At 47.2% G+C, this 16,544-nt stretch overlaps 1 protein-coding gene across 1 annotated transcript; it reads right to left on the minus strand.

Annotated features, from left to right (window-relative positions):
• Positions 1-10,305: 10,305 nt before the first annotated feature.
• WFIKKN1 (WAP, follistatin/kazal, immunoglobulin, kunitz and netrin domain containing 1) lies at positions 10,306-15,868 on the minus strand. The gene is made up of 2 exons (XM_063932425.1): positions 14,584-15,868; positions 10,306-11,806 (listed from the first exon to the last, which is right to left on the minus strand). The coding sequence occupies exons 1-2, from the start codon at positions 14,740-14,742 to the stop codon at positions 10,343-10,345; spliced, it is 1,623 nt and encodes a 540-aa protein (XP_063788495.1). The 5' UTR covers positions 14,743-15,868; the 3' UTR covers positions 10,306-10,342.
• Between the last annotated feature and the right edge of the window lie 676 nt (positions 15,869-16,544).

Here is a 16,544-nt window from a genome sequence, read left to right on the forward strand (position 1 = left end):
CGTGTGTTGGTTCTTTATTCGTCTACCGTAAAAGCATAGGGACAGTAGTGTTCATTCTAGCACCTGTCACAACCCGTTCCTCTTTCCAGCCTGGAGTGTCACTCTCTGCTCTGGTGTTTCTAGCACACTCTTGTCTGTAACTCAGTGCTGAGATACAGACCAGTGTGTGATAAAAGCATCAGAGCAGAGAGTGACACCCCAGGCAGGAAAGAGGAACTGCATGGGTTGTGACAGGAGCAGGATGCTAGAATGAACACTAGGGACAGGTTGGTTTCCAGACTCTCTGTAAAAAAACATTTTCTCTGACGTCCTAGTGGATGCTGGGAACTCCGTAAGGACCATGGGGAATAGCGGCTCCGCAGGAGACTGGGCACAAAAAGTAAAAGCTTTAGACTAGCTGGTGTGCACTGGCTCCTCCCCCTATGACCCTCCTCCAAGCCTCAGTTAGATTTTTGTGCCCGAACGAGAAGGGTGCAAGCTAGGTGGCTCTCCTGAGCTGCTTAGAAGTAAAAGTTTAAATAGGTTTTTTATTTTCAGTGAGTCCTGCTGGCAACATGCTCACTGCATCGTGGGACTAAGGGGAGAAGAAGCGAACTCACCTGACTGCAGAGTGGATTGGGCTTCTTGGCTACTGGACATTAGCTCCAGAGGGACGATCACAGGTTCAGCCTGGATGGGTCCCGGAGCCGCGCCGCCGGCCCCCTTACAGAGCCAGAAGAGCGAAGAGGTCCGGAGAAAGCGGCGGCAGAAGACGTTCCTGATCTTCAAATAAGGTAGCGCACAGCACTGCAGCTGTGCGCCATTGCTCTCAGCACACTTCACACTCCGGTCACTGAGGGTGCAGGGCGCTGGGGGGGAGCGCCCTGAGACGCAATAAAAACGATATAAAAACCTTATATGGCTAAAAAAAATGCATCACATATAGCTCCTGGGCTATATGGATGCATTTATCCCCTGCCAGTTTCCTGAAAAAAGCGGGAGAAAAGGCCGCGGTGAAGGGGGCGGAGCCTTTCTCCTCAGCACACAAGCGCCATTTTCTTTCACAGCTCCGCTGGAAGGACGGCTCCCTGACTCTCCCCTGCAGTCCTGCACTACAGAAACAGGGTAAAACAGAGAGGGGGGCACTATTGGCAGCTAATATATAAATACAGCAGCTATAACAGGGAGTAACACTTATATAAGGTTATCCCTGTATATATATATAGCGCTCTGGTGTGTGCTGGCAAACTCTCCCTCTGTCTCCCCAAAGGGCTAGTGGGGTCCTGTCCTCTATCAGAGCATTCCCTGTGTGTGTGCTGGGTGTCGGTACGATTGTGTCGACATGTATGAGGAGGAAAATGATGTGGAAGCAGAGCAATTGCCTGTGTTAGTGATGTCACCCCCTAGGGAGTCGACACCTGACTGGATGGTAGTAATTAAAGAATTACGTGACAATGTCAGCACTTTGCAAAAAACTGTTGACGACATGAGACAGCCGACAAATCAATTAGTGCCTGTTCAGGCGTCTCAGACACCGTCAGGGGCGCTAAAACGCCCGTTACCTCAGATGGTCGACACAGACCCTGACACGGATACTGAATCCAGTGTCGACGGTGACGAGACAAACGTAATGTCCAGTAGGGCCACACGTTACATGATCACGGCAATGAAGGAGGCATTGAACATTTCTGACACTACAAGTACCACAAAAAAGGGTATTATGTGGGGTATGAAAAAACTACCAGTGGTTTTTCCTGAGTCAGATGAATTAAATGAGGTGTGTGATAAAGCGTGGGTTTCCCCCGATAAAAAACTGCTGATTTCTAATAAATTATTGGCACTATACCCTTTCCCGCCAGAGGTTAGGGCACGTTGGGAAACACCCCCTAGGGTAGATAAGGCGCTCACACGCTTATCAAAACAAGTGGCGTTACCGTCTCCTGATACGGCCGCTCTCAAGGAACCAGCTGATAGAAGGCTGGAAAATATCTTAAAAGGTATATACACACATACCGGTGTTATACTGCGACCAGCGATCGCCTCAGCCTGGATGTGCAGCGCTGGAGTGGCTTGGTCGGATTCCCTGACTGAAAATATTGATACCCTGGATAGGGACAGTATATTATTAACTATAGAGCATTTGAAGGATGCATTACTATATATGCGAGATGCACAGAGGGATATTTGCACCCTGGCATCTAGAGTAAGTGCGATGTCCATTTCTGCCAGAAGAACGTTATGGACGCGACAGTGGTCAGGTGATGCGGATTCCAAACGACATATGGAAGTATTGCCGTATAAAGGGGAGGAGTTATTTGGGGTCGGTCTATCGGACCTGGTGGCCACAGCAACGGCTGGAAAATCCACCTTTTTACCCCAGGTCACCTCTCAGCAGAAAAAGACACCGTCTTTTCAAACCCAGTCCTTTCGTCCCTATAAGGGCAAGAGGGAAAAAGGCCGCTCGTTCCTGCCCCGGGGCAGAGGAAGGGGAAAAAGACTGCACCATGCAGCCTCTTCCCAGGAGCAGAAGCCCTCCCCCGCTTCTGCCAAGTCCTCAGCATGACGCTGGGGCTCTGCAAGCAGACTCGGGCACGGTGGGGGGCCGTCTCAAGAATTTCAGCGCGCAGTGGGCTCACTCGCAAGTGGACCCCTGGATCCTGCAGGTAGTAATTTTAGGCCCATAGACAATCCTGCCTGCAGGAAATGTAGGAAACGACCCAGTTGAAATTCCTCCGTAGGGGCCTTCTTGGCCTCACACCACGCAACATATTTTCGCCAAATGCGATGATAATGTTTTGCAGTTACATCCTTCCTGGCCTTGATCAGGGTAGGGATGATTTCATCTGGAATGCCTTTTTCCTTCAGGATCCGGCGTTCAACCGCCATGCCGTCAAACGCAGCCGCGGTAAGTCTTGGAACAGACAAGGTCCCTGCTGGAGCAGGTCCTTCCTTAGAGGTAGAGGCCACAGGTCCTCCGTGAGCATCTCTTGCAGCTCCGGGTACCAAGTTCTTCTTGGCCAATCCGGAGCCACGAGTATCGTTCTTACTCCTCTCCTTCTTATGATTCTCAGTACTTTTGGTATGAGAGGAAGAGGAGGGAACACATATACCGACTGGAACACCCACGGAGTTACCAGAGCGTCCACCGCTATTGCCTGAGGGTCCCTTGACCTGGCGCAATATCTGTCCAGTTTCTTGTTGAGACGGGACGCCATCATGTCCACCTTTGGTTTTTCCCAACGGTTTACAATCACTTGGAAGACTTCTGGATGAAGTCCCCACTCCCCCGGGTGAAGGTCGTGTCTGCTGAGGAAGTCTGCTTCCCAGTTGTCCACTCCCGGAATGAACACTGCTGACAGTGCTATCACATGATTTTCCGCCCAGCGGAGAATCCTTGCAGCTTCTGCCATTGCCCTCCTGCTTCTTGTGCCGCCCTGTCTGTTTACGTGGGCGACAGCCGTGATGTTGTCCGACTGGATCAATACCGGTTGACCCTGAAGCAGAGGCCTTGCTTGACTTAGGGCATTGTAAATGGCCCTTAGCTCTAGGATATTTATGTGAAGAGACGTTTCCATGCTTGACCACAAGCCCTGGAAATTTCTTCCCTGTGTGGTTCAAACCAATGTGATTTTAGGAACCCTAAAACTACATTGAGATCCCAAGGTGCCACTGGAGGCTCCTACGGTTATCATACTGTTAACTGGGTTCAGATCACGAGTTGTACGGTGTGATTGGTGTGGCTGGTATGAGTCTTACCCGGGATTCAAGATCCTTCCTTATTATGTACGCTCGTCCGGGCACAGTATCTTAACTGAGGCTTGGAGGAGGGTCATAGGGGGAGGAGCCAGTGCACACCAGCTAGTCTAAAGCTTTTACTTTTTGTGCCCAGTCTCCTGCGGAGCCGCTATTCCCCATGGTCCTTACGGAGTTCCCAGCATCCACTACGGACTATGAGAAATAGAATTATCGGTAAGTAAATTCTTATTTTTTCAAGGTTATTCCCTTATACATAAATTGCGGAATGCTTCCCTAAATATATGTTGTTCACTCACGCAAGCTCATTGATGATGATCTCCTCCTGCTAAATGGTATGTTGGTGCACACTTTTACGCCCCGCATGCGCTGTCATCTCGGATCACAATTTAGCTCGTCTCCCTACAATTTGCAGAACAGTAGGTCTATGACCATTATCATTTATGCACGATCACTGTATATTTGGATCTCATGTTAAATAAAGTAAAAAAACAATGTGGGTGTAAGACGCCAGGAAAGGCCATTTGCACAGTGGGACTGCACGTTCATATACTGAACCAATGGAAGTGTAATTCTATAGCATTAGAAAAACGATTCCTTAAATGTATTAAAAAAATAAATACCCACTGTAATCCTTCGGAAAATGATAACTTAGGCTTAGTGGTTCCAATTTTTAACAATATTTTGCGGGAAATCTTATGAAAAACGCATTTTTTAAGGTTTCCTTCTTTAGTTGGCATTAGCCCATGGGCTACAGTGCCACCTGCACCTGCGCACTCGAAAAGCCCACAAGTGTGCGGTAAGAATTCCGGGTCTTAGCCTGTCTTCAGAGACCATCTCTGCATGACATTTTTAATACATACCCTCAGAAAAAAATATTTATTATTTCCTAATTCTGCGGCGACAGGAAATTATATTTTTCAGCTGTAAAATGCAATAAACAAGTAAATGAACCCCTTAGACTCTGTACACATAAGTTATACTTTGGGTATGGTGCGCCCTACTGTGGCTAATTGTGGTACTACAATAGTTTCTTTACACTACTTTTGAATCTAAAAGAAAGTCTTGTACATAACTTTGTGGATGATGTTGTACTAGATGATAATTGATTATTCTGATATAATTTCATAATGTGATCTACTAATATATTTCAAAGGGTTTTTTTGAATGGATAGGGAGCCTCAGCTTCTAGGGGGTAATTTTTTTTAATTTTTTTTTAACGAAATAAATGGGATTTACTATGTTCCGTGCTTTAGTTAATCGTGTTTTCCGATGGTGTATGTGTTTGTCTGCCGCGTTTGACAGCAGCCAAACACTCCCGTACATGAACTGATCAGTGAGATTCGTTCAGTGCTTCTGTGTTTTAAAAGTGTAAGAAATGGTAAAAAAAATTGAAAAAAAGTGTGTGCAGTGTCCCCTCCCTCTCCCCCAAGCATAACCAGCCCCGGGGTCTTTGAGCTGGTCCTGGTTCTAAAAACATAGGTGGTCATTCCGAGTTGATCGCAGCAGCAATTCTGTTAGCAGTTGGGCAAAAGCATGTGCACTGCAGGGGGGGACAGTTATAACATGTGCAGAGAGAGTTAGATTTGGGTGGGGTGTGTTCAAACTGTAATCTAGATTGCAGTGTAAGAATAAAGCAGCCAGTATTTACCCTGCACAGAAACAAAATAACCCACCCAAATCTAACGGTCTCTGCAAATGTTTTATCTGCCCCTCCTGCAGTGCACATGGTTTTGCCCAATTGCTAACAATCTTGCTGCTGCGATCAACTCAGAATTACCCCCATAGAGAGGAAAATGTGTGGGGTTTCCCTGTATTTAAAGAACCATCTCCGGGCTCTTGGACTGGTCCTGGTTCCAAAAATAGCCGGCAGACATGTTTATATTGGTCCCTGCAGTCGTAGCATTACCCACCTCCCCCTTCCAACTAGTCAACCCTGGCTGGGGCACCCTAGGGGGAGTGGGGACCCACTCAATATAGTGGTCCACCTACGGCCAAAGCTGAAGCCCAGTGCTATAGCTGGCACTTCTGGGCTGTGGGTGCCGAGTTCATAGCTTTAAAGAAGATTGACAGGAGGAAGGCGGATCCGGTCGTCAAGTCATCGTTTTCAGGGCGTGGAGATCCGAACGCAAGCGTGTCGAGGCGTTTGGAGGGCGGAGGTTTGACGTCAATTCCGGGACCTGCAACGCTGAAGTAATTGCACAGGGTGAGTAACTCTTACCCTAGTCTACTTTTGCATAGCAGGGCTGCACAAGCGTTCGCAGCCTTGCTATGCAAAAATCCAATCCCTCCATAGACGACTTCTAGTTGATCGCACGAGCTGCAAAAAGTTGCAGCATGTGATCAACTCGGAATGACCCCCCAAGTACAACTTTAATAAAGCATACATGCACACTCATACTCACACACTACTACCCCCACTTCCCCCGTTGGCCTGACGGCCGTCTTGCCCAGTAGAAATCCACAACATCTGTAAAAAAAATTATACTCGCCTATTCCAGTGTAGATCAGTCCTTTTCTTTCCATGAAGGCAGCCAGGGGACCTTAAAAAAATAAAATAAAAAAATACCCGCAATACTGGACTAGGTCAATTCGTGGATTGAGGTTTACCACATAGTAGCAATCCCACAATAGAGTTCTATGGGAGAAAAGCCCTATAGAATTCTATCGGAGCTTCTGAGTGACAGGACATAGCCAATCAGGAGAGGGAGGGGGACCCCTTTATTGGGGGGGTCCACTTCCCCAGGGTGCCCTGGCCAGGGCTGACTCGTTGGGGGGGATGCTACGGTTACAGGGACCAATATAAATGTGTCCCCCGGTTGTGGCATTACCTCCTTGGCCAGTGCTGGTTTTAAAAATACGTGTGACCCCTATGGGGTTTTTTTTTTCACTCATATTTTTGGAACCAGGACCGGTCCTGAAATACTGTGGAACCCTGTGCAGTTTTTCCCCTGGATTTTTAGACCCAGGACCAGCTCAAAGAGCGCTGGGCTGGTTATGCTTATGGAGGGAAGGACCGCACACAGTTTTTTTTAAATAATAATAATTATTATTAATATTGTTATTATTTTTTAACCGAGTTTGCACTATTTAAGGGTGTGTTTGCAGAAACTATTCTAGGTAATATCTGTGTTTCATTGATGATGTGTTTGGTCGAATATCCCTGTCCACCCGTGTTGTGTCCTTCTATTTGACCAAGCACAGGAGTTTGGTAAATTACCAAGATTGGAATTTTACTATGCTCAGGCAAACACGGAATAAGTAAATTTACCCCTAGGAGAGAAATACGGAGGTGATTCAGAGCTGATTGTAGATGTGCTAAAATTAGCAAATCTACAATCGGATTCTCTGACATGTGGGGAACGCCCAGCACAGGGCTACGCTGACATGCGGGGGAACGCCCAGCACAGGGCTACGCTGACATGCGGGGGAACGCCCAGCACAGGGCTACGCTGACATGCGGGGGAACGCCCAGCACAGGTCTACGCTGACATGCGGGGGAACGCCCAGCACAGGGCTACGCTGACATGCGGGGGAACGCCCAGCACAGGGCTACGCTGACATGCGGGGGCACGCCTTGCACTGGCAGGCAGCTACCCGCCACGTTCTTGGTCACACCGGTTGCGTGTGGCCCGCCCCAGCAACGGTCTGGACATGCTCGTGTTGTCTGGACTGCGCCTCCCTCAACGGCATCTTAACGCCCCCACCCGCCCTGTGACCGCCTCTGCCTGTCAATCAGGCAGAGGCGATCGCACCAGTGAGATGCTTTAGGTTCCAGTCTATAGATAGACCGTTAAAAGAAAGACAGTCATTAGGTAGACACCATATGGTCGACAGTCAAAAGTCAGACAGTCAAGTCAGACAAAAATAATTATATATTATTTTGTTTTTCTGTATCTTTTTACAACTTTTGCCTCATTTACTATCCATGTCACAAACTATTACCTTTTAGCCCGAAGCGGGCCGGATTTCACCAAATTTGGGTTAAAAATGTTTAAAAACACTTTTGACCCTGTCTGACTTTTGACTGTCGACCATATGGTGTCTACCTAATGACTGTCTGTCTTTAATTGTCTATATGCTATGCCACACCCAGATGCTTTCTCATCTCACTGGGTGCACACTCTGTTCCCCAAAAGGCTTCATAGTGCGATTGCCTCTGATTTATGCCCTTTATCTCCAGATGTAATAACATTTGACATTACTCTGGTCTACCTAGATAAAGTTAATGCAATGTATATAGGGCCTAATTCAGACCTGATCATAGATGTGCTAAATTTAGCACATCTACAATCAGCTTCTCTGACATGCGGGGGGACGCCCAGCAGAGGGCTAGTCCGCCACGCACGTCAGGCCCATAGCCCTGTCTCCCCCTCCCCCCGCACAAATACAAAAGCGTCGCACGGCGGCAAGGCTTTTGTACTTGAAGAGTAGCTCCCCACCAGAGCATCTCCTGTGCGCTGGCAGGAAGCTACTCATCGCTGTGAGGGTCACAGCCGCTGCGTGTGACATCACGCGGCCCGGGCAGTTCAGACCTGATCGGCTGCTGTTCGAAAACGGCCCGAATTAGGCCTGCAGTGTCAGTGTTGTGCAGGTTTGAACATAACTATTGCGTCCATTTTACTCACAGCCAAATATGGCCACTGAATAACTAATGAAAATAGGCATTTTAATATTTTTTTACACCAGAAATGAAAGCCGCAATCACATGGAAAAATGAGGGGCCTAATTCTGAGCTGCTAACTGCTACTACCGCATTAGCGCCTTTTGCCATAGTCACTTCTGTGACCATATGCTAATACTAGTACCAGCCCTTCCCCTGATGTACAGACGTGCCTCTGTATGTGCAAGGACTTGGACACCCACCACAGAGTCTATAGGTGTTGTAATTACGCTTGGCGTGTCTTTAGATGTGTTTTTAACATTGTGTCCAGCTATGAGAAGCAGCTTGGTAATGATAGTTTCTGCTTAGTTTGTTTCTTCAGACTGCTATTATTGATTGATAATTCGCCTGTTTTTTTTAAGTGTTCTGTGTCTGTGATGGCAACCTTAGTTTCACAATCTAGTGAGCAGAGAGGCTTTAGAAATACCTGTTACTCTGTTTTCACTGTGACGTCCTCCCCACCCCTCTCCCCCCTCTGTCTTCAAATGACATGCGGACAGTCTTAACGGTCTGTCTGTGAAGCCAACTGACTGCGTCAAAGTCTGACAGCCAGATGATGCGGGTGACTCAGAGGTGTCTGCTATAGAAGTAGCGGCTGCGACTACTTTCTTTCTGCTAAACCTGCAGCCACTGTCCTTTCTACTGGGATGTCCGCTGACCTGTCTACTACTCTAATCTACAGTTGTATGCAAAACAGTTGCACTATCTTTCAGATATTGGCAACACATTTTGACTTTGGTGGCCAAATTCCGTTGGACATTCTAAGCAATGTCTGTGGAACGGACACCAGCACACCCCGGAAACGCCCACTGTTCTACATCCGTCCCGGTCTGTCTGGATCTGAATCAGGTCCAATGTAATTTGCATCTGCTCTGTGAACTGTGACATGCTCTGCCTCCGTCCTCTGCCATCACATGAAATGCTGTGAGCCTTTGGCAGCCATATTTGTTTTTCCAGAGGGTATTGAAAAGTTGCTATTTAAAGAAACAAAAAAAACTATGGGGTAAATTTACTAAGGTGGGAGTTTTTTAGAACTGGTGATGTTGCCCATAGCAACCAATCAAATTCTATCTATTATCTTGTAGAAGCAGCTAGATAAATGTTAAGTAGAATCTGATTGGTTGCTATGAGCAACATCACCAGTTCTAAAAAAAACTCCCACATTAGTAAATTTACCCCTATGTGGGATTGCTGCTTAAGCTAAAATTCAAATGCAGTTGTCACATATAAAATGCAGTTGACAGATGACAAATGGCCAGATGACTAAGCCTTGAATAGGGCTAAATTGCACGGTGATACCAACCAGCTCCTGTCATTTTTCAGACACAGCCTGTAACATGGCAGTTAGGATCTGATTGGCTGGTACTTTATCACCGTGAAATGTGTGACTTTTCCAGGCTTAGTACATCTGGCCCAAAATATCTTAAATATAAAACATATGTACTTATATATCACCTATTACAGCCAAAAAGATTATTTACCACATCTGTGAGCTTATTAAGTGAAGAAAATAAAAACCAAAACATGAAAGTTTATCCATCTCCACAGACTGGAGGCTGCCATTTTGTGGCTAGATACAATTTTTCTAAGAACGGAGTCTATCCGTTCCCTAGGAACTCAGGGGCATATGTATCAAAACTAGGAGAGAGATAACGTGGGAGAGATAAACTACCAACAAATCAAAAGCCCCTCAGTCATGTCACCAGGGGGTCAACCCATAAAATGGCTGCGTGCAGGTAGTAGGTACACTGAGATAATGGATGCAGGCAATAGGTACACTGTGATGTGCATTGCATTGCGGGATATATTGTAATATTGTCATATGGATATTGTAAACTTTTTGGGTTTTTATCAGTCTCCTCACAATGAGAGCACAGAGGAGAGTTTTATTAGAACTGCTATTAGGTCATTACATATCATGGTAACTTGTCTCTGTCAGTCTTGAAATCAGCTCAACATCTGACATGTCCCCTTTTCAAGCATGTCTCTGACTTTTCTCAGTCTTTTCTCATTGGCGGGGCGAACATAGCTATAGGCTCCCAGAAAAGCCATTCCGTCTTGTACCTCTCCCATGATCAAGAGCTGACTGTTCCCTGAAACAGCAAGATTGGGGCAAGCACACCCCCTCCCTCCACTCTCTCCCACAGTCACTTCCAGGTACTTGGTGTGGAAAAGATGGAGACCCATGTAGTTGTCCTTTAGTACCTCCACAAGGACCACCCGTAGCACTCTTTCCTCCCCAGAATCCTCAAGCGTCCCCACAATCACAAAGTCACTACGGCACAAGCTAGGTGCAAGCCGTCCTCTATGGTGACATCCCTGGCACTGCTTGGCACGTGGGACAGGGCAGCGATCTTCACAGGCCTGTCTGTTTTCAAAGTTGTTTTGGTTACCATGGCATCCACCGTAAATGAAAGCAAAGCACTGGCGCATGAGAGGACTGTATGCCCACCTCCACTCTGGAGCCTTACATGGCCCTCTTACAGGTGGTAATGTACAGGGATCAGGTGGTTTTGCCTGGCATGATGCCCGGCACTCTTCGTAAGTATGAAAAATATTGGTAGTACCTGGACATTCCTTATGAAGAAAGGTCTGGCAGTCACCACTTTGTTGGTCATAGAACCAATAAAGAACCAGGAGACCTTGGCACTCCTTGTGGTTTGGGGGCTTTAGGCATTGAGATGGGTGGACTGCTCTCACTGGGTTGGCCCCTTTACTGACAACAGAGAGGGGAAACTGGCCATGAAGAAGCCCTGCTGAGTTCCGTGCCATACAAACATAAATTCCCGCATCTTCTGGGCGAGCATTGTAGATGACAAGCTGGCCAGAATTGGTTACTACTAGATTGCCATACATCTGGTCTGGTCGCATCAGTGGAGACGGAGGTCCATCACCTAACTTCTCCCAGAGGATTTCCGGCCGTGGGCTTCCACTAGACTCACACTGTAGCCCTACCGTACCACCTATAGTCACCGACTGGGAGGCTGGTGAATGATACAGTGCTGGAGGTACTGGCACTTCCAAAGGGGTAGAAGACTGGGTTGGTTGTGGGGTAGTCTCAGAAGGGACTGCAGTTGTGAGAGGCCAGGAGGACACAAACTTACAGGGCACTTCCACTAAGGTGATGCCTCTGGCACAGGCTTCAGCATCCATGTAGCAACTGTTATAGTAAGTCAGGCCATCCGAGGCACAAGTAAAGCCTGGCTGTTTCCCACATCGCTCCCGGCAGCGACAGACCGGACGCTCTTCCCACATTTCGCAGACTGATCCCTGCTGAACACAGGCAAAGCTGGCACAGGTAGCAGGACGGAAGGAACCAGGAGCTGGCAAGCCGGGGTCTGGGTAACGGGCGGCCACACAACTGCGTTGTCCACAAACATTTGTGCAACATTTCTCAAATGCTTCACAATCCTGGAAAACATTATTGTAAAGAGACATTTTTATATATATAGACTAGCAAATTCAGTAATGCTCTTTCTTTCTAGAGAGAGTGCAGTGTGCTAGTTGATCAGACAGCTGAATGGCGGCTCCTGAGGCCTTCTTGGGATGCTTCTTTGCTTGTGTTAGGACTATCTATGAATTTAAGCAGATCCTTATAACCTGCACTGCTGTACACCCTAATATCTCTCATTACTCATGGGCCATCATTCCGAGTTGTTCGCTCGCTAGCTGCTTTTAGCAGCATTGCACACGCTAAGCCGCCGCCCTCTGGGAGTGTATCTTAGCTTAGCAGAATTGCGAACGAAAGATTAGCAGAATTGCGAATAGAAAATTCTTAGCAGTTTCTGAGTAGCTCGAGATTTACTCCTACACTGCGATCAGCTCAGCCCGTTTCGTTCCTGGTTTGACGTCACTCCCCCGTTTCTCCAGACACTCCCGCGTTTTATCCTGGCACGCCTGCGTTTTTCCCACACTCCCAGAAAACGGTCAGTTTCCGCCCAGAAACACCCACTTCCTGTCAATCACCGATCACATCAACGATGAAAATTCTTCGTTCGGACGTGAGTAAATCTACTAAGTTTTGTGCTAAAATACTTAGAGCATGTGCACTGCGTACCATGTGCATGCGCATTTTTGCCTTAATCGCTCCGTTGCGAAAATCGCCAACGAGCGAACAACTCGGAATGACCCCCATGATGCGGTAGTAGACCCAAGACATAAATGTACACATTTGTGTTTTTATACAGTGGATAGTGTATGGATTACAGTATTAATAATGAACACTATAGATGGTCCATACGGGTGTAGTATGTTATGCCGGCGCTTGGGATCCCGGCGCTCAGCATACCGGCGCCGGGATCCCGACCGCCGGCATGCAGGCAGCGGGGTGAGTGCAAAAGAACCCCTTTTGGGCTCACTGCGCTCGCCACGATGAAGGCACGGTGGTGCGCATATTCTCCCTTCAGGGGTGTCGTGGATACCCCAAGAGGGAGAATAGTTGTCTGTATGTCAGCTGTCGGGATTCCGGCGTCGGTATGGTGAGCGCCGGGATCCCGACAGCCGGCATATCAAATGCCTCCCGGTCCATAGTATAGGCTGTATCAAACGTATTTAACTAATTTAAATAACATAAGTGATCAGGAAAAGGTTAAACAATATATAATATATAAATACACAAAACACAAAAGTTCAATCATGAAATTACAAACATGCTATAGGGTAGCTTTACTAAATCTTCTAAAACCGTCAAGTGGAGGTGTTGCCCATAGCAACCAATCAGATTCTGTATATCATTTTCTACAAAGCAACAGAGAAATTATAGCAAAAACCTGATTGGTCCACTTTTCATATGTCGAAGTTTTAGTAAAACACCTCTATATGTCAAATAATATATTTAGACAGGTAAGGGTGGAAGTGCCAAGTTATAGGCAGCTATGCTATATTCACTAAAGACATTGGACATTCCAGCCTGGATGTATTCACAAGATGCAGGCTGTGTAACTATAAATGTGCTGTGTTCTGAATGGTGCCGAAGGGATATGATTTATGGGCCTAATTCAGACCTGATCGTAGCCGTGCAAAATTTTGCGCGGCTACGATCAGCCACCCTGACATGCGGGCAGACACCCAGCACAGGGCTAGTCCGCCCCGCATGTCAGGCCCTCCCCCCGTCGCACAGGTACAAAAGTATTGCACAGCGGCAATACTTTTGTACCTGAAGAGTAGCTCCCTACCAGCGCCTGCGCGATGGCAGGGAGATACTTGTTGCTCTCCGGGTCGCAGTGGCTGCGTGTGACGTCACGCAGTCACCGCGGCCCGCCCCCCGCACAGTCCGGGCATGCCTGCTTTGCCTGGACCGCGCCCCCAAAACGGCGGCCCAATGCCGCCGACCCGCCCAACGAACGCCTCTGCCTGTCAATTAGGCAGAGGGAATCGCTGGGCAGAGCTGCCGATCGCATCTCTGGCATGCGCCGGCGCACTGCGGCGCATGCGCAGTTCATACCTGATTGCCCGCTGTGCGAAAACGCCTGTGCCATTTTTCAAATGTTAAGAGCACATGGATACTTATGATGAATGGAAGCTCTGATGAGCAGGGCCCTCTCCCCTCATGTGCTTCTCCTTCTCTTACTTACATCGACACCATGCTCCCTACAATGGCACGTCACCCTCAGTTTCTGCCACCCTGATTATTTCAATGTCCTGTCCCCTGATGTCCCCAATGTTTATACCATGCACTTGTTCTACATTGTCCTGTACTGTAAATCGCTGGTTTTCAGTTCTTTGGCAGTGCGGAACCATTGTGGCGCCATATAAATAAACAATAATAATAATAATTAGTATCTCATAGAACAAGCCCTACAGGTATAATGTCGCAACCTGGGCCAATATTGTATTTATGGAATGTAGTTACGATCCCGTCAGTCAACATATCGACGTCAGGATCCAGGACGCCAGAACGCCGGCAGGGGGCCGAGGGCTATTCCCACTCATGGGTGTCCACGACACCCATAGAGTGGGAATAGAACCTGTGGCGAGCACATCGAGCCCGAAAGGGGCTTCGTTGTGCTCGCCCCCGTTCCGGCATTCTGTCGGTCAGGATCCGGCCGTCGGTCAAGCATACCCAAAGTGTATTTATGACCAGCATAAACGTTCATTGTTACATTCAATGGAGCATAGGTAAATACAGAATATTCTAAATTGGAAAGCTGACAGAAGGAGCTGAGTACAGGGTATTTATCCATCCTCACCTGATCAGTTTCACACTCTCTTTCACAGGTGCTCTGGGCGTCCACCCACAGGTTGGCATTCAGCTGGTTGGGGCAGATGCCAAAGTGCCCCCTGGTTGGGCTGAAGCTGACCCTTTGTGCTTGCAGGCAAAGGAGAACAAAATAAAGTACTGGCCGCATCTCCCCCACCTAATAGTCCAGGTCCTGCACACACATGTGCTCTGTCACTGTCTTTGTCAAGTTCGACATATAAAATGTGATTGTGTTGTACTTTGCCCCCGGTCCTTGGTGCTTATTAACGTGACAAAATGTACGTTTATATATATGTATATTTAAAGCTGCATGTATGTAACATATTACATACTTCCATTGTACTAGGCTGTGAAAAACGTTTGTAATGAAACACCATTTATAAAAATGCTGTTATAGAAGCACAAAGGCCACAAAATTCCACATTCTGTGTTTGGGGGCATCTTGTACACTTGTATAATGTACCATATACTATGCATGTAGGCTGGTGTGTAGATGTAGGTGCAGAGGTGGGTGCTGGTGATGTTATATGTGTAGATGGCATCTAACCTTAGTTGGGCATCGTCCTAGAGGAGGAACATGTGTCCAGGTGATTGTATCAGAATGCCATCCCTGGCAGCCTGTTGTGAGAGAGGGACCAGGGCATCCTGTGGGCACAGACTCCAGAGAGATGACCGAATTTGTTCTCTTGTCTTGCACTCTCCCAGCCCTGGTGTGGGACAGGAGAACTTTCCAAGCAGAATCCTGGAAGGGAGGGAGCAGATCCTGTGTCTGTGCGAGGAGAGGGGGGTTGTGTGTCTGTTTTTATAGGGAGAGATGTGGACAGCAGGGAGGAGTGGCAGACTGGTGCCTGTACAATGTATGAGTACCCAGGTAAATTAATTCAGCGTAAGGGTGGTAAGTACATTGTAATTGGGATAATGATGCAAAGCGGCTTCTGTGTTCCTCAGGTGTGTGTATGTGTGACAGAAAGTAATGCACTCTATATTTCCAGGCAATGGTCAGTGTTGGGGGACCCGTACTCCGATCTAAGTCTAAATTTAAGCCTGAGGCTATGGGATTTCTGTGCGCCTCAAATATCCCAGTGTGCCACACAACAGCAAAAAGTGTGCACAGTGGTATGTATTTAGGAGATGTCCGAGCAGGCAGTGTGCATCCCCAAGTATATTCAGGAATGTATGTGTGACAGAGCTGCAGTGTGTATAGGAGACAGAGGGAGTCTGTCTACATGTGTGTTTTATAAGTGTGTGCCACAGAGGTATACACTGAGAGAGGGGGGGAGGAAGGGGTGCAGCATAGTGCTGCCCTGTTATAGGAGTGGGTGATTGGGGGAGTAACCCAATTCCACCCCTTGTCTCCTTTCATTCAGAGTTGGTGTCTTTCAGTCAAATCCCCCTCCCACTTGCAGACACTAAATGAGGGGGAATCAAAGGCCGCTGCCATTTAACCCCTTCCCACGCTTATGCAGTACCACTATTGGCATGTCCTTGACAAAACAGCCCATGTGCCTAAATCCATTACTATTGCTATTCTAAAGGGACTACAAAACCCACAATGCAGTGGGGCAAGCAAAGCAGGAAAGTCAGGTCCTGAGGTAAATTTAACACAACAAAACAACTAAATAAATAAAAGTGATATCTAAAAAATGACAATACATTTACGTAACTTTCTTAAATCTAAATTATTCCAATTTGTGCTTATTACACCTTATTTTCAAAAATTTTAGTGAAAATTGTGGAAACATACATGATAAAATGTGCAAGAAGTTCAGGGTAATTTTCAGATCTATTCTTCAAAACGTGTTAATCTGTTGGAAGACCAGACAGAATGTAAAATAGCGTTCATTTATGTTTTACCATAATTAGGCCCAGATTTATCAAACCTTGGAGAGTGATTAATTGCACGGTGATAAAGTATCAACCAATCAGCTCCTATTTGTCATTTTTCAAACA

This window comes from Pseudophryne corroboree, chromosome 7 (genome assembly GCF_028390025.1).
Source record: "Pseudophryne corroboree isolate aPseCor3 chromosome 7, aPseCor3.hap2, whole genome shotgun sequence".
Classification (NCBI taxonomy): domain Eukaryota; kingdom Metazoa; phylum Chordata; class Amphibia; order Anura; family Myobatrachidae; genus Pseudophryne; species Pseudophryne corroboree.